This window comes from Condylura cristata, unplaced genomic scaffold (assembly GCF_000260355.1).
Source record: "Condylura cristata isolate star-nosed mole 26May11 unplaced genomic scaffold, ConCri1.0 scaffold00004, whole genome shotgun sequence".
Classification (NCBI taxonomy): domain Eukaryota; kingdom Metazoa; phylum Chordata; class Mammalia; order Eulipotyphla; family Talpidae; genus Condylura; species Condylura cristata.
The window spans coordinates 51,903,393-51,927,083 of NW_004567105.1; the positions used below are offsets into that span (position 1 = coordinate 51,903,393).

The window sequence follows — 23,691 nt, forward strand, 5'->3', positions numbered from 1 at the left end:
ACAGTCAGACTTTTGAAGCTGCTCTTGTAAAATGAATGTTCCTATACCTATTAAACATGGACCTATAATGAAAAACAATGTTATTATATTGAATGTTTAGGGACAAGTTCAGAAACAAATTTAACAGGCCTCAGGAAGAAACTTCTGTTACATCTTCTCACTTCAGGCAGCAAGAGCACAGCCTAGAGTGATATAAGATAGTACGAGTATGCTGTCTTTAAAGAATGTGTGTATAAATGTCACTACATTTGAAATGGGCTGTCATAGACTTCATATAGCTTAACATGCAAATTTGAAGCTGGAGCACTGCTTTTTCTTAATATGTATTATAATGATGTTGGTGATAATACTAAAATGGCATTATGGTTTGCTCATTACTAATTACATGGCACTTAACATTTGCATGAAACTTTTTAGAAAATTAATAACTATTTGAAATTTCTTACCCACTAGTTCTAATGGCCACAAAAATTAGCCTACCACTTTCACCGAATTTTAACACAAATTCTTGTACTACAGAAAATGTAGGCCGGTTAATCACTCCTGCCAAAAAACTTGAAGACACAATACGTCTTGCTGAATTAGTCATTGAAGTTCTTCAGCAAAACGAGGAGCACCATGCAGAGGTGAGCAGGTGTGGTGGGAAATGTCCCTTGGTCTTCATTAGTTGAGGTTGCAGAACTGATTCTACTGGTGATGTTGTGAATAAGATGCCTTAACAACCCTTTTCCTTTACTTGGGCTTGCAAAAAGAATGTAAGGTTCAGAAGTTTTGCAAAGAGAAGCATTTGGAAGGTTGTTTAAAACATCTAAAAGTGGTTGCGTGTTATACAAGCTTAAGTTTTCAGATGTTTCTAACAAGCAAAAGAGGTGAGTATATTTTTTGAAGCTAACTATTCAAGCAGCATATGGCTAGTGTCCTAGACACACAAAATACTTTTTGGTCTTTTGTGGTTGTTTTTGTTGCCACCACTGTTGTTTTTATTCATTTTATTTGGTGTATGGCTCACAGGCCATCTTTTAAAATTTATCTCTGTATCTCACTCTGATTGTACTAGAGTCTTTATTTGTTAACCTTAGGTGATCCAGGTCACCCAACCTAATGATTAAAGCATATTATTCTGTGTTGTTCAGCTTGTCAGTTCACCAGCATGCATTAAGTAAACCGGCTTCCTTTTTTTTTTTTTTTTTTTTTCACAAACCATTATCAAAATGATCATTTTGATCATAATCATAAGCCAAGGGATTTCAAGGCTAACTAAATGCCAAACCTATACAGACTTAAACAACCCAATCCTTCCAAGAAAAAGTGCCAGGATTTCATTATGGTCAAAATATTGGATCACTGCTTGTTTCAAAACTGAGATCTAGGCTCCTACCTCTTAAATTTACCTTTTTGAAAATTACACTCCTTCTCACTCTTCTTCTACATTCAAGTATACAACATCAGGGGAGAAAGAAATTCCATAAAGTAATTTTTCAAGTACCTACAGTGATCAATCCCATGACTTAATGAAACTAGACAGTGTAGTTAAATAAAATATAATACACCATAAACCCAGTCATCCCAGCTGATACCTGATTGCATATTTAAATTTCCTCCCTGTTTTTCTACTGTTCCACTCAATCTTGGCTGATCGTGACAGGGAAAAGAGGTATGTGACTAAACCGAATGAGCCAGCGACCTGCTGTTATAATCTGTGCATGCCCTTCCAGTACATGTCTTCTGATGGGACTTTTCCTGGGTGCTCCTGCTTTCTAACACTGACCCAAAGAATGTAACAGCAACTTCCAGTGGACTGCTTGTGAAATGGGTGGCCCTCCACAGCAGGGTAATTGTGGGTGATTCTCTTGTGCTTGCATGAAGCAATTGATTTACTTAACCACAACTGCAGTTACATCCCAGTAGATGCCTCCTATCTGCCTTGATTCTGTCCTTAGCCTGTCATAGTTTCTTATGTCTGTCTGTACCTACCTTTATTATAGCAAACCAGTGCCAAACATAGTAATCAGTAGCTAACCAGTGATACTAATCTTCCTTTTTAACTGTCTGTATGTGAATCATATATACAGTATTTATATATAGAGAGAGTGCCAAAGAACTATGATTTCCCCCCAAACCCTCTGGGAATGGGGTACAGACCCTTTGAGGCAGTTATTACTAACTCCTGCAGCTCCCAGCAACATAGAACTGTAAGAGAGACCAGAGGACAAGTTAGCAATTTGCAAACATAGCAACTAAGGATGAATGCAGAAACAGGAAATTCAGCTGGGCTAGCTTTTTTTTTCCTACTTTACCCTACCATATATGATGGTCTTTTCAGATTGGAGGCATTTGAGGTTCAAGTAATGGTAAGTACATTCTTTCTAGGTATCCTCAAAATTATATTCAGAAGGGTAAAGGGGATCTGAGCTGTCCTCCCTGATTTGAGTTGCTGAGGTTTTTCTCGTGAGGTGAAGCCAAACCTACACATTTTGAAGACTTGGCTACAAAGAATACATGGATACAATCAAATTGTGCTTTTGAGAGAAGAATAGAAGGAAAAGGACAAATGTGCTAGACTTAATCATTTTCTGAGGTTGCTACAGGCTGAGAAATAATGGATATTTTTCCAAAATTAACTCAAAAGAGGTACCTAAGGAAAGTCAATGTCCCAAGATGGCAATTTTTTTTTTGCCACTTTTGCAAAAAGCATTTTTCTACCAAGTGCTAATCATTATCTTAAATTTGCCTAATAATCATCATCACGAAAATACTTTAATCTTATATATTCAGAGCCAGTCAAGGAAAATATATAGGGTAAAAATTAATGCAACTCTGCTCTTATTTACTAAAGAAGTTAAGAATGAAGACCTAAATGTATTGTGAAATAGGCAATGGTTTGCTTTTGGAGAAACGTGTGGAATTATTTCCCACATTAGTAATTTCACCCACTCACAAATTCTCATTAATTAACCTGAAGTTACCTATGTGCTGAACATTGAGAGAAATCCCTTGGTGGTTCTTGAAGCAACAGAATACAGTGATGACTAGCAGCTCGGGCTTTTTGAGAGAAAAGTCGGAGTTTAAATTACAACTTTGCCTCTTTCTTTCTTTGAAATTTCCACCAGTTAACCTTTTTTATCCTGTAAATTGGAGATAATGACAGCATCTGTCTCAGAGCATCATTGTTAGGGTAGAAGGCCACAATGAGTAAAGCATCTGGTATTACCTGGGCACAAAGTAAGCCGTCAACAAAGTCTGGTTAAATAATATTATGAACAATTTGCTAAGAAAACAAAATCTGTAAATATAATCATAGAAAGGATAAAACCTATGTGGAAGCACCAAATGAGTGATGCAAACAAAATATGTAAGAGGAGAGTGGGTTAATTTCAAGGTAGAATGGTCCAGAAAAGAACCACCCTCTGTTCTCAAGTTCATGTACAGAGTACAGTATCTGGGGAACTCTTGGCCCCAGCCCCACCCTTGTTCTATTAGATCAATTAATCAAAATCTCATAGCAAGGAGGATGTTCAAGTATGTTGGTAGTTTAAAACTGCCCAGCTGATTTCAGGGTATAGCTGAATCAAGAGCCACTAGGCTGCAGCCAGACAGGTCCAACTTGTCTTGAACACTAAACATGAAGATTTTGCTGCTAAAACAGTGAAGTATGGATGTTTGTCTACTGATCAGTACTCACCGCCATATAATCTGCATACTCAGTGAACTCTAGAAAGTCATTAAATTCTACACATTGGATGTTGGCTGTGCAGTGTGCTATTTGGTGACACTGTGCTAAAGAAAGTGACAAGTAGATACACATCCCCACCAGAAAATAGTAATCCTTAAAAGCATTTTTCATTTCAATATATATTAAGTAAATGACCAGAGAGGGGGGAAAAAAGTTCTGCCAGCTAAGAATTCTTCACCTACACACCCATATGCAGCACATACAGTATGTGTTAGAGTTTATCTCTTCATTACAACTTAACTATGCTCTCAGAGCTGAAAGCATTTATACACGTGCATGCAAACACTCATACACAAATTATACCTTCATGCATTGTTTCTTCACCTGCCCAATCTCTCTCTATGTATATGTATGTATATGTATATATGTATTATGCTATAGAGAGGGGTACATATATACATGTAGTTTGTGAACAAAATAGACCATGTGTTCAGTGTGGTAGCTGTACCCCTAAAGCCTTTGGATATTTAAAAGCACTGGGTAAGTATGTAAAAGCCAATGTGTTTGTTACTCTTTATTGTTTTTGTAAGAGGTTTCTAAAGACTTTAGATACCATAAGCATTGAGTTAACGCAAGTACAAATAGCATTCACCTATCAAGTAAGCAAAAATAAAGAATTGTGGTTGTGTTTTTATAAAGCCTGCCTTGCCTTCCCCAGTCACATAGAGTGTTTATTTTATTGAAATTATGATATGACTTTTGGTTGGTTATTGTCCTTGCCAGAATCTTTTTCTCCTCAGAAAATCATGTTTTGTTTATGAGGTTCTGAAAGTATTTCCTGGGGTGGCCTTCACTTCTTCTATAGCCAAATATTTGTATTTTCTTTGTTCACGCAAATCTTAAATTCATCTGCCAGACTTCAACAGTGAAAAGTCACATCCTAGTAGCCATTGTTCTTTGTAACACTACATAAATCATATATAATATGTATTATTTATACAACTGTAGATAATTGTTCAATAATTTATTGTTTCAACCATGGATTAAGTTCTCTGTAGAGAGTAGAAGTGGATGCTTCTTGTGGCCTCTGATTTGTAACTTTTAAATATATCTGGTAAGAATCTGATATGAAGTTGGGTAAGAAATTTTGAATTTCAGGCCTAAGTGCCCAGCTTGACTTTTTTGTTTTATTTTCTGTCACCCTAGAGCAATACCTGGGAAGGCACCTCAGCCTCCCCAGTAACTATTTGACTGTTTTCCTTGGACTTACCCTTGTAGTTGGAAAGCTAGTCAAATAACTGAAGATAAGTCCAGCCAGCATTTGGCTTCCCTTTGTGAATTCTGTAGATATTCTGCCTCAGGATTGATGAGATCCATCCCTCCGTAGAAGGCAGGGGGTGGGAGTGGGATTCCAGCAAGTTCCATTATTTAGGATGTCTCTGCCTAACAGGCAATTGCTGGGAGAACTGGGGTGGAATGGAGGATTCTGCTGGATCTAAACCAGAAGTCAGTGGAGCAAGCCCCAAACCCCAGGGCTCTCATCCACAGTATGTAAAACTACAATAAAACCTTATTGATGCAGACCCAAATACTTGATGTGTGAATTCAACTGCAGGTGTGGCTCTGTTAATTTTTCTAAAGTAAAATGTTTCACATGATCTTAAATTTCTCTGGTAATTCTAAGAGCTCTTCTTCTAAGTTTCATCTCTCCCTTCTGAAATTAAAAGGTCTATCTGTGACTTCACTTTATAGATCGACATGTTTATAATCATTGCAGTTTTAAAAAAAAAAATCTTTTACACTTATGACATATTCCTATGGTGACCAAAGAATACCTTTTACTTTGGTGACCATGTGCAGATTGCATTTGTAAGCGGCAAAACAATACCTCTTTTTAGAAAGTCCAAAACCTTAAACTTTTTTTGCTGCAGACTGGTATCTCCCATTACTCTGCATCAGTGAGGTTTTACTGTAAATTAAAATGGAAACAGCAGGCGTCTATTTCCAGTCAAGTTGACCTTGCGGAATGGTCCATGACTTGATTTTTTCCATTTAATTTGCAAACCAGCCACATGTTGATAAAGGAGAAGTAAGTAAAATGAAATCTCATGAAAGCAGAGGTGGACACCCAGTTTGCCTCCTAGTGGCTGTTAGAATATCCCCAGATAACTAATAGATCACAGAAGAGCTTGGCCATTAAACACTCATTTATGGAATTATTTCCATAATCATCTTTCATGTTCCCAAACGCCTTCCCATCTTTTTTTCGGTGAATGCTCCAGAAAGTGTTTCCAGTGCAAATACTTTTTGGCATTGGGTGGGGAGGTGGGGGACAAGACGGGGCTGGCAGTTTGTTTTGTTTTTCTGCTCTCTTTGAAATCAGCAAAAAAGGGCCTGTTGACACCGCCACTCATTCTGCATGCTCCCTGCCAGAAATGATTAGTCAACATGCATGCATGCCTTTGAATTGCATTCACATCTGGCCTAGTCTGATGTGAATGTCGCCCCAAGACCCTGCACAATTATTTCCAAGGACCCAAGTGCATGAAAATGAGTTACTTCACTGATATTTTTTGGTTTTCAATGTACATATGTGTCCAATCCCCAGAAAAGTAATTCCTAATCTTACTGAGTGTCTCCAGCTTAAACTTGATCTTTCCTACAGACAGGATACAAAACCTGAGGCTTCTTAGAGAGTTTTGATTCAAAAGTTTTTATGACAATTGTAGCAATGGTTTTCTAGACTTGGTATGAAGTAGGAATAACCTTTCCAATGTGTAGGGAAACAGAAGTCACTGACCTTGGATGAGAGCATAAGACAATTTAACTCCAGATGTGTAGTTCTGAGTCAATAATAATTGCAAATTTTCAAGTTAGACCAGCAGAAAACCCATAAACACAGTGAAGAAACTCCCAAATTCTAATATCTTAGAGCAAGAACTAGCCAACAACAATGCTAAAGAGCATGACTCTAAACAAACCAAGTTATTGTAAACTGAACAGAAGTTCCACGTCTGTCATTTTTATGACTACAATCTCTGACAGGGCAGGTCAGAGTAAAGACTTTCTAAAGGCAGGCCTGGAATGGTGGAAAATATTGCCTTGGGATACTCAAAGGCACAATTGTATCAAAATGCTGTTCTCTTTACAATACAATTACCAAACCCGGCTGGATGCACATTTAATTCTAACAGTGAGGGCTTGAGTTCACATCTTATGTCAAAGAGAGACACTCATTGCCCCTTTATCTGTTTTTCTGCCAAATTTCAAAGGCCTTTGCGTGGTGGTCAGACTTGATGGTGGAGCATGCCGAGACGTTCCTGTCACTCTTTGCAGTGGACATGGATGCAGCATTAGAGGTGCAGCCCCCAGACACATGGGACAGTTTCCCACTGTTTCAGCTGCTGAATGATTTTCTCCGTACAGACTGTATGTATCATCTTTGACTATTTTACCTTCCTACGTAGTGGTCAGATGAACAGATTGCTAACGCGTCTTCATCCCAGACAGACTACAGGCCAGTTATAGCTTTTCATAATTTTATGACTTAATAAAATAGTCTTAGATGTGTTCTTAGATCTTCCAACAAGTGTCCTATTGCAGAGAAGCCCACTCTTAGTGAGGCTGAAGAACCCTACACAGTGTGACGTAGGGCTCTTGCTTGTGTGTTTTTCTTTGCTCTGGAACAGGTTAATATTAACTTAACCTTTTAACATTTTACAGTTTTCTACCGACAGAGGCTTTCCAGAGGGAAAAAACCTTTCATAGCCAAATAACACCCCCAACCTTTCAGAGTATGGTATAGTAACATACTGCTTTAGAGTGGACCTTTCTCCCCAGGGAGAGAGATGAAGAAAGGGATGGGGGGAATGAATGCTCTTTTTTCCTGGTAACCTTATAGGACGAAGGGGAGTGATGCATGGAAAGCATGGAAAACGGTGTCCAGTGTTATTTTTGCTTTTTACAAGAGTAGCACAAATGGATAAAATGCTTTTGGGTCCCATTTTCCTTTCATGTAGATTTAAGCATGAGTTTTAATCCTGTACTTTTTTCCTTCTCTTCTCCCCCATCCCTGCAATCCCAACTCCATATTCTTCCCTCACCATTTCCCTGGAAAAAGTATATTTAATGTACAAGACAGGCTTCTCTGTGTGTACATTGCATGTTGAATATACAACTGTGGGTTCTTACCAAACTTCTGCTTATCTGTTCTAGATAATTTGTGCAATGGAAAATTTCACAAACACCTGCAAGACCTGTTTGCCCCACTTGTGGTTAGATATGTGGATTTGATGGAGTCCTCAATTGCACAATCCATTCACAGGGGCTTTGAGCGGGAGTCATGGGAACCAGTCAAGTAAGGACACCTCTTTTGATACCATAGGAGGTTGGGTGCAAATGACTGGAAAGTCTATCAAAAATGGATTAATTATGTCTTGTGATTTTCATTGTCTGCATTGACAGAAAACAAACTTGTATTTGTTTCCAAGTATGATTCTTGGCCATAGTGGGAGATGCAAGGGTTGAGAAATACGCTATGAAATGAAATCTTAGTTTTATTGCACATCACAAGTATGGGATAAGGGGTCTAGACTGACTGTGTTAATTGTACAGTGTGTCTCACTCCAGTGGTGTTAGTCTAGGTATTGATATTTCCCAAAGTGTATTCCTGAGGAATTTATAAAACCAGAGAGTGAATAAGGCTTTCAAGTTACAGGATCTCTGTCACAACTACTCAAGTCTGCTCCAGTAGTGCCAAAAGCAGCTACAAGCAATAACTAAACAAACCAATGTTCCCTTAATTTTATTTTCAAACACAGGATGCTGACCTGTGGACCATGGTTGGCTGTTCCCTGGTATGGGCCTTGGAGACGCTTCTCAAAAAAAGGACTTAATGGACAAATATGTTTGGGAAACTCTATAACCATGTGTCACTTAATAACAGGGATACATTCTGAAAAATGCATTGTTAGGTAATTTCATAACTGTGTAATCACACAATCCTATCAGTACAGCCCATTGCACCCTATAGGGACACACCATCAACACAGATGTAGTCCATGGTTGACCAGAACATCACAGTGCATCACCTGGCGATACACCCCATTCATCCACCCCACATCCTCTGTCCTACAAAGCCATAAGGCACACCAGCATAGGTCAAAACTCTACAACTATAGTAATTCTGAGCTTTTTTATTCTGCTTAACTCAGAGTTTCCTGAATGTATTTGACTACAATTTTTGATGGGATGCCTATGATGTAAGACAAACAATCTTTGGGATTGTGAATTTGACAATTTTCTTAACTGCTTGGATAATCTTAAACTCTGTTTGATTCGGTGTCACCTGTTTCCCAATGGGATGGGAGTGAGGGGTGGAGTGGGATGCTGTTTCTTGAGACTGATAGAATTCTGTCTCACACTCCCCTTTCTGGAGAACTGGAGATGAAGAGAATTTTCTTATATGGTTTGAAAAGATACTAACATTGTTCTATTAGAATCCTTTTTGTTTTCTTGTAGGACAATTATCTTGTTCTTTCTAGTCTTTTAAATCTTTAGGATGTAGCTACTACCATTATGGAGCAAAATCAGGGTATGTACAAGCTCACATTCAGGTGTGCTGCAACAGACATGCAACCATTTCCTCAGTCAGGAAGTTTTGACTTGGGTCTTTAAGTCATTGTCTGAGTTGAGGTGTACCATCTAATATTTCACTGAATAGACTTTGTATAAGATACCAATTAATGCAGAGTAGCTTCCTTAGCACTGAGCCAGAAGAAAAATTCCTTGATTTACGCTACAGAGAACAGGTTAATAGGCAGTAGCTTTTCTCTGCAAGAACTAAGAAATCTAAATTTTAGTTTGTTATTCATGGGTTTATAATTGTCTCTTGATATAAGCTTATTGACTTTTAATTCATGAAAATGGAACTGAGTGAGGACCTTGAGATTCAGGCATTAATGAGGGACTCTTTTTTGTTTTTAATGATCACAACAATCAAAACTGTTGTTCTGTGGAAAACAGTTGCAAAAAGTAAGAGGTTAAAATGAGTGTTACCCACTCATATCTTGAAAATAACATTTACTTATTTGGGTTTAATTATGGAGGCTAAATCCACCAACACATGGAACGGTGATTAGTATCCTTCACTATTTCATAAATAGCCCTAGACTTAGGGTCTCACTAGCCAGACTGCAGTATTTGACCTCTTGGAACTTGCTTTCTCATCTGCAGAACTGACTTTTTAAAATACCCCTACTCAGTGTTTGAGATTTGATATGAAGTTCTGTGATAATGTCCTTGAAGTCACTTTACAATCTGTTAAATTCTAAAGAAACCAAACAAATGACTGCTATTCCTTTGAGGCATTAAATATCCTGTAAAACTATCATAAGAAAAGAGAGGCACAAAATCGTTTTCAAGATGGGAAGTCCTAGCCTAGAGTGCTTTGTTAGAGAATTTTTTTAACTTAAAAAGAAAAAAAAAAAGCTAACTTGGATCAGAAATTTAAAGATCTAAAATTTAGTGAAAGATTAATAGTTGTGAATAATAACCTAAGGATATTTTATTTAGGATTGTAAGGGTAGGGGGTTACTTGTTTGTGTTACTATCCCAACTCTCCTGTTGATTAAAAACTATGTTTGTAGTTTGTTCACTTCATGCTAAATGGTGCATGTGTTTCACACTCTGTAGAGATACCTAAAATTACCAACTAAAACGTAAACTAAATTCAAATTCTTTATTAGCCCTTTGTCAACAAAATGTGACATGGGACAGATTTACAGTGTCCAACACAAAATGTAGGGTAGAAAGAACCTATGAAACATTTATATGCCAAGAGAAGGTGGTAATTTCTATTGCCTACCATGTGAAAAGAGACAAAGTATAAACTTTCATCTGACCACTGAGAAAGAAACAGAATCATGTTTTTAAATTTTTTTTTTCCTAAGTAAAGAATGACCTTTTGGGAATGCTTTACTTTGAAGTTACCCACAAATGAGAAATCTGACTTAGATTCAGTTGCTAATCTCTAAATTCATCACATTCTTCTATTTTTAAAAAGTTGAAAGTCTAGGTACTTGATTTTAGGTAAAATGATTGTAAAGCTTACTTCAAATACAAATTGTATTCAATGTGTTAAAGAAAACCAGCCTTCTGACAAGAAAATGCTACCAATATATTGAGTTTGCTAAAACATTCTTTATTCTTCAGATTTTCTTCCTTCAGATTCATTAAAGAAATTAGGAATATCCTCATCAACATGTAGGTGGCTGGCAATGAAATAGACAAGTACTGGACTTGGAGTCTTAACTCCTGACTCTGCCAGTAACTTCCTACTGACCTTGAGGAAGTGAGAGGACCTTCCTGAGCCTCTGTCACCTCACTTGTCAAACAAGAACTTTGAATACTGAAAATTTCTCTAATGCTTGAAACTGACTTTCCATTTTCATCCCATATATATATTTGATCACCCTTCCTCCCTAGTACCTGAAACAGGACATAACATATACTCAGTAAATATTTATTAGGTCATTGACATTTATTAAGGAACCCATATGAGCTGAAAATTCTAAGACTCCAATAGGAAAACTGTGGGGGTTTAGAGAGAAAAAGATAAATCTCCCTGATTGGGGATTTCAACCAAGTTGGATCTGATCAACAAACACAAGACAAAAATGCATTAAGTATTTATCAATATACAAATATGGTAAGGACGATTTATGAAGCATAGAATAGAAGGGGATGAGGAGTCAAGAAGGGAACAGTTTAGAGAGTTAGATTTCAAAGTGGGCAGAGGTGCTGGGGAAAGTAGAAATAGGGGAGAAAAATAGATTATCATTCAAAACAGGCAAGCAAGGGTTATAAAGGAGATAAGCCTAGTTTTGGAGAGAGGGTTGACAAGCCTAAAATCCCATGAAGTTTGGAATTTTATTTCCTAGGCCATGAATTCTAAACAGAGGTTTATAGCTCCCAAGCTGATGAAAATTGTTTCTTGGAGGGGGAGAGCAGGAAAAAAAAAACAAAAAAAAACATTTCACCCTTGTTATATAAAAATATAAAGTATAGGTATGTAGAGATATATGGCATATTGGTACATTTAAATTTCATAGGGAAGGCAGTTGGAGGGCTGATGATGATATGAATACAAGTGGGAAGTTAACACTCCAAATTGTAGAAAGATGTTACAGAGGACCCATGTCCCAAAGTGGAGATTAGATATAAGTATACGCACTGCAAGAGGCCTTCTTGTCCAGAGCACCAAGAGAAGACAAGACGAACTGCATATAAGCTTGGTAACAAATAGCTTGTAAAGAAAGCATTTTGTATCATAAACCTAACTCCATCCATAAATTGAAAGCAGGAGTCTTTAAGAGATGACTCAAACATAGCCTAACTGTATGGAGACATAATCTTGATTAGAATTTATTCTAGAAATGACTCTACCTCTAGTCATTTCCTTCAGTAAAAATGCAATAGGAACACATTTGTAGCATTTATTCATGTGAAAAAGAACAGATAAGAAATTTTTAATCCAATGTTCTGGGGATGGGCCCTTTGACCTGCATGGGAGCTATCCTTTTTCAACAGAGTTCCCAAAATGAATGAGTTTAATTTTTAACATGTGTCAGTTTTTAGGATTGCAATTCACAGTTCTTGATATCCAGAGATATCCAATTATGATCATCACAGAAAAGCCTGAAGAACTTGTTTTTAGGTAGTTGTTAAGGAACCCTCAAAAATAATAGTTTTTTGTATCCAACCACAGCTTCATCAACTTTATCTAATCTGAACACTTCTAGAAAATTCCTTTTCACATGTATGCAGGTGAAATGTTACATTTGGAATTGCCTTTTTGATTATTCATCTAAGTTACTGTACCCAGGTGAAATATAGTAACATTAGTAATACACTATACTATTTTGCTAAAAGCAGAAATATCAAGTATTTTTCAGCTTTTTGAAAATAGAGCATTGTAATGTATCACATGAAGGAAATGTTTCTATGAATTCAGTGCCATAGTCAAGCCAAACTGTCATATTTTACAAATACAATATGTTTTGATAAAGATAAGTTTTTTTCAATCTTTGTGTGCAAAGTAAAGCTCATTTCTAATTTGTGTACCCACCATCCACTAATATGTTTAAATTAAATTGCTTTTGTATGCATTTGTATGTTATTCATTGCTAGCTACTTTTAATTTGCTCAGAATTGACATTTTAACTTCCCAGGCTGCCATCTCTACAGATCTCCTAATTCCTTGATCTTATTCAGTGTGTGTATCATTTAATGATCACATTTGCTTATATAGGCTTACACATGTCTCAGTGGAAATCGCCAACGGTTTTATTACATGGCAGTGTTTAAGACTGAGAACCTCCAGGGACTGAATTCAAAGACAAATTCCCCAGTTATACAGAAAAATATGCAAGGAAAAGTTCCATTTTCCTGTCTACTTAATAGTCATATTTAACTAATCTCCTGACCATTTCCAAAAGAGTATCCTTTAGTTTCAAGTAGAGAAGTTTAACTGGCTTTCCCAAAATGTGAAATGTATGGAACAAACTTGTGAGACACCTGTTTCTCTCAGGAAAGAGAATGCCAGCTGGGTAATTCTGTGTTCCAGAGTTTCCATCTACAAGCTATTGTGAAAGGGGAACTGATTTCCAAAGGGTGACTAATGTCCCAAGTTTTTGACTAACAAGAAGACTTGCCTGCCTAGGCAAACCCAGAGGCGGCTCAGCCCCTGCAACAGTTCTCTTAGTAAAATGCAGCTTGCCCGGGGCAGAGCTGCTTTGGCAAAATTTGCTCTTCTCCTGCAAGATCCAAAAAGAAAGCCTCAACTCCTTTGCCAAAGTGCTGTCAACTCCACTTAAACAGGAAGGCTCTTCTCAGATGCAGAGTTAGGCTGGGCTCTACCGTGCCAGTGACTTTGGCTGGATGGAACACCCTTAAAATGCCACTACACAGACACACAGTGCCAGCTTGTGGAGCAGTGTATGACACAGCCCCTCCAAAGAGATCTGGTTGATTTGAGTTGGGGTTGTTTTGTTTTATTTTCTCTCTTTACTCATAAAGCCATCTTTCTGTCTTTATCACATCAGGTGATCAATCTTTGTACAGAAACAAACAAACAAAAAACTGATAGGAGGTCACCTTTTAAAAACGTGTACTTTTTAACTTTTTATCGAAAAACACATAGCTTGGTTAATTTTCACAAAGTGAGCACGTCTTGTAAAAAACACAGATTGAGAAACAGAACATCCCAGAACTGCAGAAGCCTCTGTCAGCCTTTCTTCCAGTCTCTATTTCACTTCCAAGGGTAACTACTGTAACATGAGACAGAATTTTAAATCCATCAGTAGTTACAGAATTTACTTAAAGGGCTAAATTTGCGATTCCTTTCTTTTCCGACATGTCTTTGTATGTGTCTGTGTGTGTAAACATCTCTCTATTTTAGCTCATGTAGTTTGAGAGTTAGTTTCCATTATCGTTAATTGTTCCATAACAGTATTCAAAGCTACCTTTCTTGATACAAGTCTTTCAGTTTCACCATCAACCCTGAGCATCCCATTCATTGCATATACACCTGTCTTCAGAAGTAGCAGTTAAAAAGATTCCTCTTCTTTACTTCATCATTGCATTTTCATTTATGGGGGTTGAATTTTCTGGTACATCTTGTATATGATATCTGACTTGAGCAATGTACTTCCATCAGCAGTTATTTACAAATAAATGTAAGAAAATGGAAATGCTCCACCATTTAGATCAATCCCATCTAGTTCTCAGCAGCTCTAGTCATTGTAATACCGTAATACCAATAGTTCCACAAACTTGAAGTAAAGCCACTTCTAGATTCTCACAGCAGTGGAGTTGAAAACTGAAGTTCCCTCCTAAGCACAACTCAGTAAGGTGACCAGTTCTGTTTAGGAGTCCCATGAGTGTCCATGCTTTTAAGTTGCTCTGTGGTTAATTTTTTTCCATTAACTTTTGTCATTTCGCTCTATATACTGAGCCACCCCACGATTCCCCATCTGTAAGCTGCTTCTAAAGTGTGTTGCTTGAGTTTTCGGTGTTGTCTTGCTGTGGACTTAACCAGTTTATTTACAACTCTCGTGTGCTTCTGCCACATCTGCATTGTCACTGTGATGGTATTTTTCTTTCTGTCTGTTTCTTCCACAGGAGTTTAACAAGTAACCTACCCAATGTGAACCTACCCAATGTGAACCTTCCCAAAGTACCAAATCTACCAGTTAACATCCCTCTAGGCATCCCACAAATGCCTACTTTTTCGGCACCGTCATGGATGGCTGCTATATATGATGCTGAGTGTGTATTCAGTTCACATTAGATCTAATTTAAATTTAAGTGATCTTGGCATGGATATGTATTATTTCTATACATCCTATATAACAGAGATGGAGATGGATAATTAGACATATTTTGCTGATCATTCAGAGACAATATTGTTTATTTCTGGCAGCAGCGTGTTTGTAAGATGTTTGCTATATATACAGCACTAACAATTTGCCTTACGCCCACTGAACGCTTGAGAACTATGTCTCACTTCCTGAATTCTTTTGCAAAAGGATTCTGCCCATTTTGGGTGTTTTATTTATTTATTTTTTTTGTATTTTTGTTTTTTTAAGCAGTGACATGACTTTATTAGGAGTTACTCATTCAAAAACAGTTCAGAAAGCCTCTTTAATAGACTGGACAGTCATCTCTGGTCTTATCTAAAACTAAGAAACAAACCGACCTACCTAAAAAGTGGTAGGTTCTTTTTTTAAATTAAAAAAAAAAATTTCCTAGAGATGTTTAAACCATAAAGTATATGTATGGTGTCAACAAATGGCAGGGTTTAGTAACAGTATGTTCAAAGCCAAATGAGAATGTCTGAATGGAGCAAGATTTAGTGATGTAAATAATATGTAAAGGTATTCCCTGAAGTCATGAGTCAATATGGAACATTGAGATTGAGGTAGCGAGAAGACCGCAAATGAAGGGTTTAAACAACAAATACATTAATTTTTTGATAGTTAAATCATCTGTGGAATGACTATAGAGTCATTCTTTGTATTCAGGCATACAGATGTCAAGTCAGCAAAGTCGGGGAATGAAGGTTGCACAGCCATTTCTTCTAGCTTAGGAAATGAATTCTCTCTCTTCTTTCCCTTAGCAAGAAGAAGATCCAGCACCCCTAAATTCCACCTCAGGGAAATTAAATTAGAACCATGTGTATGATTTAATAAGTGAAGTAAGGTTTAACAATTCTATACCCTCCTTTGATCCTTTTCTTAGACCACAGCTAATTATAGGCCAGATAAGCTTTTTCTTGAAAGAATAAATTGGCACATTTTCAAAGGGAAGTGTTATTATCAAAGGAATAAAAAATGATCTGAAACTGGCAGTGATGTTTTGAGATCTCAAAATCACATTCATCAAGATGGCCCTCAAGAATTTTATTTTTGCAGTAATCCAGGTAGGAAAGGGACATTAAAATGACTACTTCGCTCCTCCAAAGCAGTCTAATATTTTAAAAAATTTATACTCTCCACAATGAGATCATATGGTCAATGTATCTGATTCTCTTTTTAAAGGTGAATTAAAAACTCCCAAAAAATGTATCTGAAAAAAAATCTTCTAAAAAACATAAATCATATTCATGCTAAGATGACTATATTAAAAGTTAGATTAGGTAATATTCTGTTCAAATTTTTAAAATAAATATCTGAAAGCTTCTCTTACCTTCTTCTTTGCATGCTCTGTGACATTGTTTTTGAAAAGATATGAATCAAGACATTATAATAAAGCAGATAATGGTCTCCGCTCAATTAATTAAGGCATGAGTGGGAACACATTTTGGTAACTGCTCAGCAATCAAAATAATCTTGGTGCTATTGCCTTAACATTAGCAGTTTATCTTAAAAATAAAAAGAAAATATTCTTTTCCTCATGTCAAAACTTAATAATAAGCTCTTCAAAGAAAAAAAAAACCCTAGAAGAATTTTTTGAAACTCTGAAACCAGATGGGTGTCAAAATGTTGTTGTAATAAATACCAATTATTGCATTCATATGTACTTAATGATTTAAAACATACAACCATGCAGTTCCAAAACGGGGTTTAGACTAGACAAAGTTGGGGTTTCTTTTTTCCCAAGCATAGGATGGGGTCGGGGGAAGGCTAAACTTTCATGGAGAAACAAATCCCCCATTTCTGAAAAACGCTTGTGACAGTATCTGAAAAGGTGTAGATTCTCAGTCACCAACCAGCAAATGCCTGATTCTATATCTTTTCATAATTCCAGTTTCCTCCTTTGCCACCTTTCATTTTAAGGACATGTTTCCATGTTACCTGCTCCTTCGTGTCAGATACATCTACGTACTGACCTCAGACTGGTCTGTCCTTGAAAACATTAGCTTGTTGGTCCAGGCCGTAGGCTCCCTCTCGGCATGTTGGGAGTTTGCCCCATCCCCACCCCGCAGTAGCTGTGTATGCATTTATGCACTAGCTATATTTCTCCCTGAAGCATTAATTCAATGCAGCTGGCATCTGTCACAATAGAAACACCCACTCTCATCTGTTTCTATAGACGATGTCAGAACAAGTGGTAATGCATGGTGTGTTGGACATTTTATAAATTACCGTGTTAGCATTAGTGGTATGCGAGGAAGGGGGTGGAGGGGGGTGGCCACCCCTCAGAGCTCCAAATGGGATTGTTACCAAAGAGAAAGCCAGCCAGAGGAGGGCAGAGGGTGAGATATGGAGCCTTTCCCTGCATTCAGGCTTTCTGTGGATGCTCCAGGTAAACATTTCTTAGACGTTATTGTACAGAAAGGAATCAAGACTAATTTCTCCATCTGTACAGAGGACTGGGTAAGATGGTACAGTGGTAAAAGAGCTCAGGTTTTGAGCCCTAAAGCTTTGCAAATATTCCTTGTCGACTTAACTCCCCCCATCCCTCCCCACCTCACCTCATCATGGGGCTGCCTATGCAATAGGCTGGTCTGTGAAAATTGGAATAATAACCAAAATGAGCAAGAATCTTGGATTCATGGTATCCCGATGTACTCATTTCCATTGGAGTCACCCCAGTTTCTTTCCAGCTCTTCAAAAGAGAAAGCAGGTCCTCGCTCACCACTTTGTTAGCACTGTCCTTTTAAAACTGAAAGTGTTGTGCAGTCTCCAAGAGGCCTCCGCTCTGGAGGGGAGCTGGGGAAATGCATGAAACCCTAAATCTTAATAACTGCATGGTGTCATGCAGTTATTATTCATTGAGACTTATTTCTCCTTCTGGTTCGTGGCCTTCATCTGAATCATCACATGTGTTAATGTGGTTATTAAAGAAGGCTGATTTTTACCATACACTGTTCTCCTACTTCTTACGGGGCAACACCTTCCTCAGACTTCTCACTGGTCTGGAATAATTGGCTGAACAAAGCAGACTGTATGGTAAAACTCAAAATCTGCCGGTGGAGATTGCCCCCACCTCCTCCGCCAACATGCGTCGTTTGTATGTTGAAGCCACTGTTTGCCTTAAGCCTTCCAGACCCTTGTAGTCTATGTGTCGGCCTTCTCAGAATCCAAGGTCAATGGGTGACTTTTGATTTTTAATTTTTATCCTGCCAGTAATGGATCAGGTACTTCAGAAGATCTGTTCTGGAAACTGGATGCCCTTCAGACCTTCATTCGGGACTTACACTGGCCCGAAGAAGAGTTTGGAAAGCACCTGGAACAACGACTCAAGCTGATGGCAAGTGACATGATTGAATCCTGTGTCAAAAGGTGAGCATAACTGACCCGCCAGTTCTGCATGCCTTTTTGTTCTCCACCAACTCAGGGAAGCGTAGGTGGCCACTCTTTAAGTTGGACATAATTTAGAGATTTGGGGAGAAGGGAATTGCTCTTCAAAACCAGCTAGAGTGTTGGCTGATAGCCTCAGATCACTTGCCCCACATTTGTTCCAAGCCCAACATGCCGTGGCAGTCAATTTTTTTCAGCTAGCTCCATGAGGAAAGGATACATGTGCATCCTTGTCCATCTCTACATCCCAGCTTCAAACAGTGTCTGGTACAAAATGTTTATGTAATAAATATTTGTTAAATGTTCGAGTATGTGCAAGGCTAGAGCTTTGGGTAGAGGGGGAAAAGAGCCAGAATATCCAGTACAGGTAGCAGGTATCCAGTGACTTTCCAGGTCCATGAACAAAACCATAGATGCATCAATCATTCTATATGTATTCAAAATCTAATAAGGTAGCAACACGAGGGTATGTGAAATTAAACGTGTATGTTGATGCTCTACAAACTGCCTGTTTTGTTTTGTTTTTTTCCATTTTGGCATTTGGCCTTGAGATGGGAATACTACACTTGAAATTCTTAGATGGATTGTTCTGAGGTCAGAGAAGAAAAAGAGGCCAATCTGTATTCATTCAACAAAATGAATTGTTTGAGTTTTCCCGATGTACCAGGCCCAATGCTAAATCCTTGGCATACCATGAAGAATGAGATTACCTCCCTTCCCTCGTGGAGTACCTATCTGTACATCACATAAAGTAATGAAATTTCTCTGATTTGACATCATTATCATCACCCTGTCTATTCCCAGACACACACCCAAGTTCCTTTCCCCGTTCATAACTGCTCCATTGTTTTTCTTCATTCAAGAAAAAAGCCCACAAGCAGTATGAACCCCTCAGGTCTCCAGATGTGGTGTAGTTTAGTTGATGGATCGGTTGTGGCTGATGGGGGCTGGGTTTGGCTGGATATGCTCTGAATTCATCATCTTATATCTTGGAAGAAGAAAAGAGAAATAATAACATCAGAACTGGAAACCAAAAGGGCAAAAAACCCAGATAGGTGAGTGTCTCAGCAGGAAAAGGGAAAGGAACTGTGTGCTGTGGGGAAACCCTGACAGGTGTGTGATGGCACGTCTGGAAGCCTAAAGTCCTAGGGATCCAATCTGGTATCTTACTCTTTTCTTGGAACCAAAAACAGACCTGTTTCTCAAATTCAAGGTCAAGATGTTTCCTTAGGGTTTTGAGTTCTGCCATCTCTACTTAGTCTGTATCAATTTTAGGGAAAGCAGTTATTTTTCCTCTGGCCAAACTATTCCACCAAAAATTTCCCACAGAACAATTCCTCTGTGGTGAGAAGCCCTCTCCTGGGCTGTACAATTCGTCTGTGGTGAGAAGCCCTACCCTGGTCTGTACCAGGGTCTGCAAGGCATCTGAATTAAGACTTTCTGGCTCCTGATATAGGAATCCAATTGTGCAGAAAGATACTCATGTCTTTCTCTGAGAAGAAGCAATATTTTGTAGGGTTGAGTAAAAAGTACAGAGATGCTTGGAGAAAAAGGAAGGCATATTGATGGGAAAGATAGCTATTTTATCCTTTACCATATGTATTAATACTTGTGGGTTAGCCTCTTCCAGGAGTGTGAGCTAAGCAGTAGGGCATGTATCCTGTTCATTTTGAGCCTCTCCTGCCCAGATCCCAGGATCATGCTTAGCTCATAATAGCTGTTAAGTAGCCTCTATTAACAGAAGTTGGCCAAATGCACATGCAAGCTTGGCACTGAGCACTTAAATTTTCTAATGTCCCTTTTAGTTCAGGCTCCAGGCATAAGTACAGTCTAGTCTGTACAAATACAAACTAGAAGAAAGTAGGTGGATATGTCATCCCCAGATCTTGAGACTTAGAGGGTAAAACTTGAAGAAGTACTTGGACCTGGAAACTGTAAAACCTAAAATTATTTCTCTGAGAACAGAATAACCCTTGTTCTAGAAGGCCAACAAATTAAGGGCATTATTTCATAAATGTAAATATGCAGTACCAAAAAGTCAGTAAGACACTGCTCATTTCCAAGTGTCTAAGAAATTTAAACCATTCCTTTTCAAACTTGGCAGAACCTTTAATCTAGTCTCAGTTAGGTAATGTCCTCCGTGCAATAAAAAGCATGCTAACTCTAGTCTCAAGGAGAGTGAGTTGGATTAAGTGACCTCTCTCTCTTGGCTTTTTGGTCCCATAGAACCCTCTCACTCATATTAATTCTGCATTCAGCTTCCTCCTTTCACACTCCACACTCCAAGGGCTATGAACATTCCTCCTGTGAAAACAGAAGACAAGAAGATTAGTTCATCCTATGGGAGTGATTTAGCATATCCATTTCTCAAATTGGGCCGGAACTGGCACACAAACCTCAGAAGATCAGCTCAGGGACCTGTCCAACTCAATCCCCATCAGGCCTCCTTTTCACAAATCCAGAAAATGATATATTTTCAGCATAGCTTAAAATGATCATCATGATTAGAAAGCTACTTCAGTGCAGTGTCTTTAGAAGCCAAGATACATTTATCTTTAACATGATCATATAATATATAGGAGTGTTTTCAGGGTTGTTGTTTTTTTTTTTTTTTTTTTTCCTAAGAACTGGGCTTCCAACCTTAGAAATTATACTTGGCTTCCCTGCATGCACCCAGGGTGTGTTAGCAAGCTGGCATCCTTTCCTGAGCTAACTAGCTATGTGGTCCTCCTATGCACTGTTAGAAAACTGCTACAAATACCTCTCAAAGCAATGCTTTTCTGGTGGTGCATGATCTCCAGAACCTGACTGAGACAGTGTTGAAAGGAGCTTTCATTAAAACCACTTATTAACCAGGTGTTTTTCTTTAAAGATGTGATTATCCCACTTCTCTGAAATCTTTCAAAATATACCTAGTTCCCTTTATAATGCTGATATCAAGGATTAGATCCTATATTTGTATCGACAGCTGGTCATGGCTGACTAGGTTTATCCTAAGAGGGGTGGCACAGTGCTAGGATCATAATTTGACCTGTGACAGAATTATATGACAAGTCTTGAATTGGTAAGTATATTATTACATTTTTTAATTATAAAAATTATATACTTCTTGTTGCAAAATAATACCTTGACATTGCTAAACAAAAAGGTGAAAGTTTTATAGTCCTCTGAATTTCATTTTTCTCCCCAAAGAGAGGTATCATATACATATACATACACACACACACACACACAACATATTTGCCTTTAAAGCAATATAGTAAGTTCATTAGCTGTTTTTTTACTTCAGCCTCTTTCAAAATCAGAAAGGAGGAAAAGAAAAAAAAAACAGTAATGTCCTTTAAGGTTTTTCACCACCATGAGATTTTTGAAGATTAGAAACTGCTTTTTTGTTTTTTTGGGTTTTTAATGCCGTAATTCAAGGAAGACAGTTGCTAAAGTGGGAGAACTTACATATGCTATAATGTTATAATTGGGGTTTTTGTTAATTCATTCATTCTGCAATTAAGGTTCTGCATAGCATGTACACTATAGACAGAAATACACTAAGCTACAGGTGTTCCATGCACTGCCCAGAAAGGAAGGGTTTACATGGCTGTCTCTGTGAATAGGCCTGCCTTAGATGAGAAAGTCATTTTAAAAAGAACACATGTGAAGTCATTGTCAATTGAAACTGATTACAGCCTTCAATTTTCTTTTTCACTGACCTCTCAGAAAATGTCTCCTCCACCTGCTGCCATCTGAATGCTGAATTGGTCTTTTCCTACTTTGTTTTAATAGAACCAGGATTGCATTTGAAGTTAAGCTGCAAAAAACCAGTCGATCAACAGATTTTCGAGTCCCACAGTCAATATGCACCATGTTTAATGTTATGGTTGATGCCAAAGCTCAATCAACAAAACTTTGCAGCATGGAAATGGGCCAAGAGGTAAAAAAAAAAAAAAAAAAAAAAAAAAAAAAAATTTTTTTTTTTTTCTCTCCATTGATCATGTAGAAGAAACTTCAAATTCCTTCCTCTACACTAGTCTGCTAGTTTCAGGAATATACACTTAACATTTGTGGATTAAGCCACACATGAATGTTTGGTATATGTTTGCTAAGTAAATTTCTAAGCCATGTGCTGATAAGAATGCCAGTCACTTGGAAGTGATTGTTGGCTGGAGTTGTAATGGCCATAAAGTTCCATTAAGTTCAATGACATTTAATGACCTTATTTATTAGATTGCTGTCTCCAACTGGTATCTGTTTGCCAGAATGCAAGTCATTTTCACATTTAAAGTGCATTTTATCACTTCAAACATCTGGACAACAGGAGAGCTCTCTTTCTTGCATCAAGCAACTGTCAGGATATGTAACGTCAGATTACCCTAACCCAGTCCCTGTCTGCACATTCTGAATTCCACCACCCCCCAATCACAGATTTTAATTTTTCTTAAGTTGAGTTGATTGTGAATCTTCCCTGACCAAAAGTTTAGTCCTTTGCTAACTTTCCAATTCCAAAGTGGTATTTAAAATGTAAAGGAGAAAGAAACAGCAACTTGGGCTCGATTAAAGACTATCATGATCATTTTTCTATGATGGCCTTAAGCCAGCTAGATATTCATATACCAATTTAGAATTAATTCAGAAACATTTCTGGCAACTCTCATGTTGTTGCCAATTGGCATAAATTGCTCCTAAATCAGATCTTTCAATACCAGCCTTACATGCTCAGAATTTTTACTAAATTATATTCACTCCTTATTCGTTATTTATTTTCTCTTTCGGCACCTTCCATTTTTAAATGTGGGTTGGTGGTATTCTCTTCCTGGCAAGATCATCTCCATCCCTGTCTCACCCCCTCCATCCCCTCCCCTTCCCCACCCCCATCATTTCTTCAGCCACCTCCTTAGCTTCTGCTTCTGACTGATTTTCTTGCCAGGGCCCTTTCCCCAAAGATACTGAGGTCATATACAGGGGAGTCTTTGTTTCTCTTTTCCCAGTTCCATTGGCAGCATGCAAACGACCTGGAGCAGTAGTTTTCAAATTTCATTGTGTATCAGACTCATCCAGAGAGTTTCTTAAAATCCAGATTGTTGGCTGTCACCCTAAGAGTCTCTGATAGGCCTGGGGTGTGGTCCAAGAATTTGCACTTCTGACAAATTCCCTGGTGATGCTAATGCTGCCAGTTTGAAGACCACACTATGAAAACCACTGCTCTAGAGACTCAGTATC

The 23,691-nt window shown here is 38.0% G+C and overlaps 1 protein-coding gene across 9 annotated transcripts in view; it reads left to right on the forward strand.

Annotated features, from left to right (window-relative positions):
• Window positions 1-23,691, forward strand: part of CADPS (Ca++-dependent secretion activator) — a 428,545-nt gene that overhangs the window by 332,222 nt on the left and 72,632 nt on the right. For 3 of the 9 annotated variants that reach the window (XM_012735285.1, XM_012735287.1, XM_012735286.1), the window contains 5 exons: window positions 520-626; window positions 6,946-7,102; window positions 7,889-8,030; window positions 18,304-18,459; window positions 22,258-22,405. In XM_012735285.1, the coding sequence (XP_012590739.1) occupies window positions 520-626; window positions 6,946-7,102; window positions 7,889-8,030; window positions 18,304-18,459; window positions 22,258-22,405 (710 nt within the window). Of the gene's footprint in view, window positions 1-519; window positions 627-1,645; window positions 1,655-5,741; window positions 5,763-6,945; window positions 7,103-7,888; window positions 8,031-14,854; window positions 15,002-18,303; window positions 18,460-22,257; window positions 22,406-23,691 lie in introns of all 9 variants that reach the window. The other 6 variants (XM_012735282.1, XM_012735283.1, XM_012735284.1 and 3 more) reach the window with 5 other exon arrangements.